Source organism: Hippocampus comes, unplaced genomic scaffold (assembly GCF_001891065.2).
Source record: "Hippocampus comes isolate QL1 unplaced genomic scaffold, H_comes_QL1_v1.1 scaffold225, whole genome shotgun sequence".
Taxonomy (NCBI): domain Eukaryota; kingdom Metazoa; phylum Chordata; class Actinopteri; order Syngnathiformes; family Syngnathidae; genus Hippocampus; species Hippocampus comes.
Window position 1 is genome coordinate 306,335 of NW_017805197.1, and position 7,171 is coordinate 313,505.

At 58.0% G+C, this 7,171-nt stretch overlaps 3 protein-coding genes across 4 annotated transcripts in view; all 3 read right to left on the minus strand.

The window, feature by feature from the left end:
• ube2g2 (ubiquitin-conjugating enzyme E2G 2 (UBC7 homolog, yeast)) overlaps positions 1-7,171 on the minus strand; it is a 25,221-nt gene that overhangs the window by 4,018 nt on the left and 14,032 nt on the right. The window contains exon 7 of the mRNA XM_019868792.1: positions 4,200-4,205. The gene's annotated coding sequence lies outside the window, so the exon portion shown is untranslated. The remainder of the gene's footprint in view (positions 1-4,199; positions 4,206-7,171) is intronic.
• LOC109515172 (trichohyalin-like) lies at positions 19-7,078 on the minus strand. 2 transcript variants are annotated; one of them, XM_019868780.1, is made up of 15 exons: positions 7,006-7,078; positions 6,572-6,691; positions 6,365-6,483; positions 5,503-6,238; positions 5,240-5,334; positions 5,123-5,171; positions 4,970-5,047; positions 4,103-4,296; positions 3,869-3,996; positions 2,138-3,783; positions 1,780-1,860; positions 1,285-1,695; positions 721-936; positions 328-584; positions 19-256 (listed from the first exon to the last, which is right to left on the minus strand). In XM_019868780.1, exons 1-14 carry the CDS (start codon positions 7,057-7,059, stop codon positions 387-389), a joined length of 4,125 nt encoding a protein of 1,374 aa, XP_019724339.1. In that variant the 5' UTR covers positions 7,060-7,078; the 3' UTR covers positions 19-256; positions 328-386. The 2 variants fall into 2 exon arrangements, with proteins under 2 accessions (XP_019724339.1, XP_019724338.1); XM_019868779.1 differs by having other exon boundaries at positions 721-878; positions 912-936; positions 5,240-6,238.
• Positions 7,158-7,171, minus strand: part of LOC109515149 (rootletin-like) — a 2,354-nt gene continuing 2,340 nt past the window's right edge. The window contains exon 8 of the mRNA XM_019868746.1: positions 7,158-7,168. Coding sequence (XP_019724305.1) covers positions 7,158-7,168 — 11 coding nt within the window. The remainder of the gene's footprint in view (positions 7,169-7,171) is intronic.

Below are 7,171 nucleotides of genomic sequence, written 5' to 3' on the forward strand. Positions count from 1 at the left end.
GAGAGGGCAGTTTGGCCCGGCTTCCTTCCTCAGCTCGCTGCCGAAAGCCAAGCAAACGAGGCGCGTTTCTTTCCCGTCAGGGCGGGAATGTCGGCGTGCGGACGCTTCGGGGCTCCGCGCTTGAAAGCCTCGAGCCTCCTCGGCAAGCCTCAAACATTTGCAATTCGACTGGCCTGCGGCTTCAAAGCCGCATTTCGAGCGGGCCGTGGCCCCCAAAGTTGAACGTTGAAACCCCAGCTGAGCTGCAAAGCCTACTACCAAAGGCGCTTATAAATAAAATGTATTGCTATTATTATTATTATTATTATTATTATTATTACTATTACTCGGATGCCCTAACGTCGGAATGGAAGCCGAACAGATGCGTGCGTGACCAATTTTATTGATCAGCATTTTGCCGATGGGTGGAGCTCCTCCTCCCTCAGGCTGCGGTCCAATCGCTGCGTCTCGGCCTGCAGGACGGACGCGACAATGGGCCGCAGCGTGACGGTGGCCAACGATTGGCCCAGGTCCCGATGAAGCTTGCCGACACAGGGCGCCCTCCGGTGGGCGTCCGCCGCCGCTGACCCGTGCGGCCGGCTCGCCTGGGGAAGACGGGGGACAGATCCTTCATTGACCTTCTTCAATTCATCCATTTCAGATGAGTGACTGTCAAAAGGACACCGGTGCCGACCAGATCGGTGGCCAGACAGCAGCATGGCGACACATGCGTGCACGTACCTGTGCCAGTGCGTCTCTCTCCACCTGGAGTTTGCGGTTGTGCTGTTTGAGTTTGCCTTTCTTGCCCTGAGAGCGCTCCAGCTTGATTTCCAGGTAAGCCAGGAGACTGTGCAGCAGAAGCAGCTGAGCTCCGTCCCCTTCCTGGTGCCATGCCTCCGCCCGCCACCGCTGCCCGCCGCCCGTCGGCTCCGGAGCCGAGCGTGGACGCTCCTTGTCCTGCAACCGCAGGATGGATACGCATCTCCGTGGTTCAAGAACATTCCAGACATGTACGTACGGGAAGAGGTCAGGCTAGCTAATACATTGATTTATCGTTACTTTTTAAATTTTTTTGGGGTGGAGGGGGGGGGTTTCCTCCATAGCACAGTTAACACAAAGTCTTTTTTTTTTTTTTTGATGACGACATTTTTCAAGGGACTGGCGGCACCGATTCCAAAATTTGGGGGCTGAATGATTTGATTCGATCAGAAGCCCTACCGAGGTGCGCAAGTATGCCAAGGCTTGTCTCTGGCATACTTGTGGAGGAGGAGGCAGCTGGAATCAAAGTGTGACTCCACATCTTACCTGAGCCCGCGTTTGCCGGTGCCGCCTCCTCGTCAGCTCCTGCTGCGAGCTGCCCAGGCTGCCGCTGCTCCTCAACTGCTCGTCTGCCTCCAGCTTAAGCCCGGACCTCTTCCTGCTCCTGACCTCCTCCTCCGGCATCTGCTCCTGTTGCTGGAGCGTCTTGGGCTGCGAGCGTTCCTCCTCCTCCTCCTCCTGCTGCTCATGGCTCCTCTTCTGTTCATCTGACTTCCAAATCTCTTGCCCACTCTTCCTCTCTGCTTCCAAGCTCCCTCGTTCTCCCGCCTCTCTCCTCTCCCGCCACTGGGTTTTGGCTTCGGCTCCTCCAGCTTGGTCGGTCTTGCCCGCATCCTCCTCCTGTTGTTGCTGCTCCTGCAGGGCGCGCCTCAGACGCTCACCCTCCTCGTGGCTCTCCTGGGTAACAAGGAGAAGGCGTCAGCTGGCAAAGGAATGTGGTCGGAGAAGACGGTCACCGTGGAAACCGGCCACACGTCCTACCCGCACGAGTCTTTGGAGCGACCTCGTGGTCTCCTCCTGCGCCTCCTTCTCCTCCCTGGCCTTCCTGTGGCTGTCGCTCACCTGGACACAAAAGAAAGTGGGGGTGGTGCAGCTTTAGCAGTGCAGCACTTGAACACAAGGGGGCGTCGGGCCTCTCTGGCTCCCTCCCAGCTCACCTTGGCCTTTTTTTTGACCCCCCCCCCCCACAAGAATTCAGAATATTTGTGGCCCCAATTTAGCAGTTTTTCACCTGAAATGAGTAAATCGTTAAATCATTTGCTAATTTGCTTCCTGTCAATAACAGAACCGCTACCAGTAAAATTAAAAAACGCCTGCGTGCTTGCTGGGCTTGGCTTGCCTGTTCCTGCAGGGCGGTGAGGTCAAGCGCCATCTGCTGGAGCATGCGCCGAGCTCCTCTCAGCTCCTCTTGCACCTCCACTCGCCGCCTCTCTTCCCTCCTCAGAGACTCCCTGAGAGCTGCCAGCTCCTCTTCAGTCCTCAGCAGATTGTGTTCTCGCTCCTCCTCCTCGTCTTTGTCCGCTCGGAGGAGCCGCGCCTTCTCCTTTCCCTCCAGCGTCTGCTCCCCGCAAACATTGTCCTCGTCTGTCTTCCTCAGGGGCTCCTGGACTTTCTCCTCCTCCTTTCGGGCCTCCTGCATGCTCCTCAAATTCTGCACCTCCTCTTGACGCTCTTGCAGCACGCTCGTCAGTTTCCGCACCTCCTCCTCGCGCTCCTTCAGGACACAGCTGATCTTGGCAGCCTTTTCCCTCCATTCCTGCTCGACAGCGTCCCGGTCCTCCTCCCGGTTGCTCCTCTGCTGCGATTCTGCGAGCCGGAGCTCCAACTCCTCCACTCGGGCCTCTTTTTCCTTCAGCTTTCCTTCGGCCTCCTGAAGCTCCCCGCTTTGCTCCTCTTGGCGCAGCTCGGCCAACCTCAGCCGCTCTTCAACTTGCCGCAGCTGCTCCTCCTTCTCCCGGACTTCTTTCTTCTGCTCCTCTTCAAGCTCCTCCACTTCCCGCTTCTCCTTTTCCAGCAGCGTGATGCGAGAGCGCAGCGCCTCCTTTCCCCTTGCGCCCTCCTCCGGTCGTTTGTTTTCTTCTTCTGCCGCCAGAGCTTTCTGCTCCTTGGACGCCACCTCCTCCTTCTCCCTCATCTCCCGCAGCAGGCTTTCCATCCGCCTCCTCAGGGTCTCCAACTGCCCATCCTTTGTGGCCAACTTGTCCCTGAGTTGCTCCACCTGCTGTTCCCTCCCCTTCAGTTCCTTGAGTAGTCCTTCCACGCGCCTCCTCAGCGTCTCTAACTCCTTGCCCATGGCTTCCTCCTTTATTCGCTTCCTTTCTCCTTCTTCCACCAGAGCTCTCCTCTCCTTGGACGTCGCCTCCTCCCGCCCCTTCATTTCTTCCTGCAGGCCGTCCATGTGTCTCTTCAGGGTCTTCATCTCCTCATCCTTTGTTCTCAACTCTTTGCCAAGTTGCTCCTTCCGTGCCTTCAATTCCAGCAGTAGTTCATCCGAGCGCCTCCTCTGGGTCTCCAACTCTGCATCTTTTGTTTCTAAGTCCTTCCTCAGTTGGTCCTCATGCTCCTCCCGCTCCTTCAATTCTTTCAGTAAGCCATCCGTGCGCCCCCTCAGCGTCTCTAACTCCATTCCCATGGTGCCCTCCTCCAGTTGCTTCCTTTCTTGTTCGGCCACCAGGGCTTTTTTCCCCTTGGATGCCACCTTGATCTCCTCCTGCAGGCCTTCCACCCTCCTCCTCTGGTTCTCCATCTCCTCATTCTTTGGTCCCAACTCCTCCTTGAGTTGCTCCACATGCTCCTCCCGCTCCTTCCTTTCCTTCAGTAGTCCCTCAACGCGCCTCCTCAGCCTCTCCACCTCCCCGTCTTTTGTTCGCAACTCCTTCCCGAGCTGCTCCTTCTCTCGTGTCCAGGCCTCCTCTTTCTCCGTCCGGTGGCGCTCCTTTTGGGAGGTGACTCTCTGCAGCTCCTCCCGCAGACATCGGAGCTCGCCTGGTGAAGAACAAAGATAGACGGTGACTGGACGGGTGGGTGAGTAGGAAGTGTGTGTGTGGGGGGGGAGTTATGTAGTATTGACCGGCCAGTGCCTCCTTGCCCTCCTGCAGTGTGCGCACGTGTGCGCTGAGGTGGCTTTGCTCCACACTTGCGCGCGACATCTGCGTCTGCTTCTCTTCCAGTTGCTCCTGCAGGGATGCCGAGCGGCTCCTAATGACAGAGGAGGATGGCAAAGCTTTGGTGAAAAATCAAAAAAAAAATATTTTTGGGGGGGCTACGTGCGTGCTTGAAATTCCTGGGGAATGGCTGGACTTACCTGAGCTCCTGCGCGTCCTGCTGGTGGAGCTCCCGCTGTGCCCGCAGAGCATCCAGCATCTCCCGCAGCCTCCCGCTCTCGCTGCGCTGCTGTTCGTGCACGCCTTCTATCCTGGCCATCTCCTCGGCCGCCAGCTGCAGCTCCTGCTGCGCCTCCTTCAGCTCCTGGAGCACCGATGCGTGCTGGGAGGAGCGCTAAGGGGGTGTGGCCGATTAGGGTTATTTTGCAAAGGGCCCTCATCTATTGGATCGAAGAGCGGGAAGGTTGATGCCGCCCAGACCGGGAATACGCATGCCGGCCCAACATCGGACTGTCTGCGACACAACGGTGGCGACTCCTGCGCCGTATATGAGCCACACCTGCTCAAGCTCGGAACCCGCCTCCGTGGCCCTGGGGGCCGAGCACTCTTAGGCCTCGTGGCCAGCAGCCCCGAGGAGTGAGCTTTTACAAACGCCAACGCACACGCGAGCGCTCCGGACGGCCCCCCGGTTAGGCCGCCGGCCCCGAAAAGCTCACTCCCCGTCTGGGTCACGCCACCCAAGCTTGTGCGCACAAATCTGAGGCCCAGCGACGCCTTTGCCGATCCTGGGAAAAATTTGGGCAAGGGGGATACGGCGTGAAAAAGCAAAAAGCAAAAAGCAAACGTGGAGTGACGATCACAACACTTTGGCCGCCGTCCCAGCAATGTTGGAAGGCAAATCGTTTCCCCAACTTCTATGTCTGGCGACAATCTATTGGCAGCTTTTAGGGCCAGCGCTTCAAGGTACTCTGTGCTGTAACGGACCAGCCCTTGCCCGTTAAATCGGGGGTCCGTTAATTTTTATTCATTTCTTTTTTTTGTCGGAGCGCGACGACAAACGAGCGTACCTTGAGGAGGGCGTCTCTGACGGCCGCCGCTTCTTCTTCTGCCCTGGCTCTGGCCAGCTCTTCTCTCTGCAGGGCCCCCTGCGGGACAACGTGCGTCAGTGCGGGCGCAGCAAGTGGAGATTGAAGAACCAACGCCTGTGTGCTGAAGGTCACCTTCACGTCTCTGATGATGGCCTCCCTTTGCAGCAGCTCAGCGTCAAAACTGCAACGGCCACAGGTCAGTCACGTGACCGCTCGACAGCCTAGCATGGCAGCGGCGGCTCCTCATACCTCTTCTGCACCTCCTCCTCTCTCTTCTGCAGCTCCTCCTGCCTCTTCTGCACCTTCCGCTCTCTGGTCTGCACCTCTTCCTCTCTGGTCTGTAGCTCCTCCCGTCTCTTCTGCAACTCCCCCCGTTTCTGCTGGAGCTCCTGCTCCCCTTTGAGCACTTCCTTCTCTCGTTTGTGTAGCGCTTCCTCTCCCTCACGCACCTCCTCCCCTGTCTTTTGCAACTGTTGCTCTCTTTTCTGCAGAGCCTCCTCCCCCATTTGCACCTCCTCCCGTCTCTTCTGCAACTCCCCCCGTTTCTGCTGGAGCTCCTGCTCCCCTTTGAGCACTTCCTTCTCTCGTTTGTGTAGTGCTTCCTCTCCCTCACGCACCTCCTCCCCTGTCTTTTGCAACTGTTGCTCTCTTTTCTGCAGAGCCTCCTCCCCCATTTGCACCTCCTCCTTGCTCTTCTGCACCTTCTCCTGTTCCTCCAGCACCTCCCGCTCCCTTCTGAGCACCTCCGCCTCTCTTTTGTGTAGCGCTTCCTCTCCCTCATGCAACTCCTCCCCTGTCTTTTGCAACTGTTGCTCTCTCTTCTGCAGGGACTCCTCCTCCGTTTGCACCTCCTCCTTGCTCTTCTGCACCTTCTGCTGCTCCTCCAGCAGCTGCTGCTCCCTTCTTAGCACCTCCTCCTCTCTTTCGTGTAGCGCTTGCCGTCCCTCACGCAGCTCCTCCTCTCTCTTCTGTAGCTCCTGCTGTGCTTTATGCACCTCCTCCTTCCTCCCCTGCAGCTCCTCCTCCCTGTTGTGCACCTCCTCCGCTCTGTTCTGCAGCTGCTCCTCTCTCTTCCGTAGATCCTCCTCTTCCTGACGCAACTCCCCGTCTCGCTTGTGTAGCCCCGCCTCCTTGCTCAGCACCTCCTCTTCCTTCCTCCGCAGTGCCTCCTTTGTTCTTTGCAGCTCCTCCTCCCTGGTGCGAAGCTCCGCCTCCGGCCGCTGCGAGGGAGGCACAGCCTCCTGCTGTCTGCGCCCATCAGATTTCACCATTTCAGCATTTGATTACTTCAAGATGTACTTCAAATATCATTCATTCGGAGCGGTGTGACTTGAGTGCGCCAGAAGCGGAAGGTGATGATCGACAGCCACTAACCCGTCAAGGGCGGGCGGGCACCGCTGATGCTTGCGGTCATCGTCGTCCTGCAGTTGGTCCACGCGCTTCTGCAGCAAGGCCTTCTCCTCGCCCAGCTGCCGCACGCTAAGCTCCGCCTTCTGACAAACACAAAAGCGCCTGGCTCAATCCGTGACCTCTGACCCTGGCGCTGACAGGTGTCAGCAGGTGCCTGTGCGTGAGACAGACCTGCAGTTCCCGCTGTCTCCACTGCAGGGCGCTCTCCGTCTGCGAGAGGATCCACAGCAGGGAGGATGCATCCGGGCAGAGGACTGACTGTGAGGGGGCCCTCACGTTCAACGTGCGGCACTGGCCCAGCGCGAAGAGAACAGCAGCAGCAACAAGACCAAACGTAACAACAAAACGAACCAGGTGATCGAATTGCTGTCCACAAACAAGACATCGGCGTACACAAAGTCAACTGGGCCTCATGTAGTCGCTCACAAACAACAACGACAACAAGGGGACTTTTGCGAACGTGTAGCGGTTCACAAACACCGAGACGTGACACGCAAACAATGTCGTGTCGCTCCCAAGGCCAGGACGCCAGACAGCTGTTCATAAAACGCCGACGAGACGTCACGTGGTTGTTGACAAATGGCAAGCGGGTGCAAGTCACCCACCAGCTTGTCGACAGCCTGCGCCACAGCCTCCGGCGTGCCCTTGGCATCTGGCATCCTGAAAGACAAGACACAACGCAGCCCGTCTGACACAGCGGAGCCTGACGCCGTGCCACGGAAACCCGCCGCTGGCATCCGAGAACAAGGAAGCTCACCTATCCTCTGACTG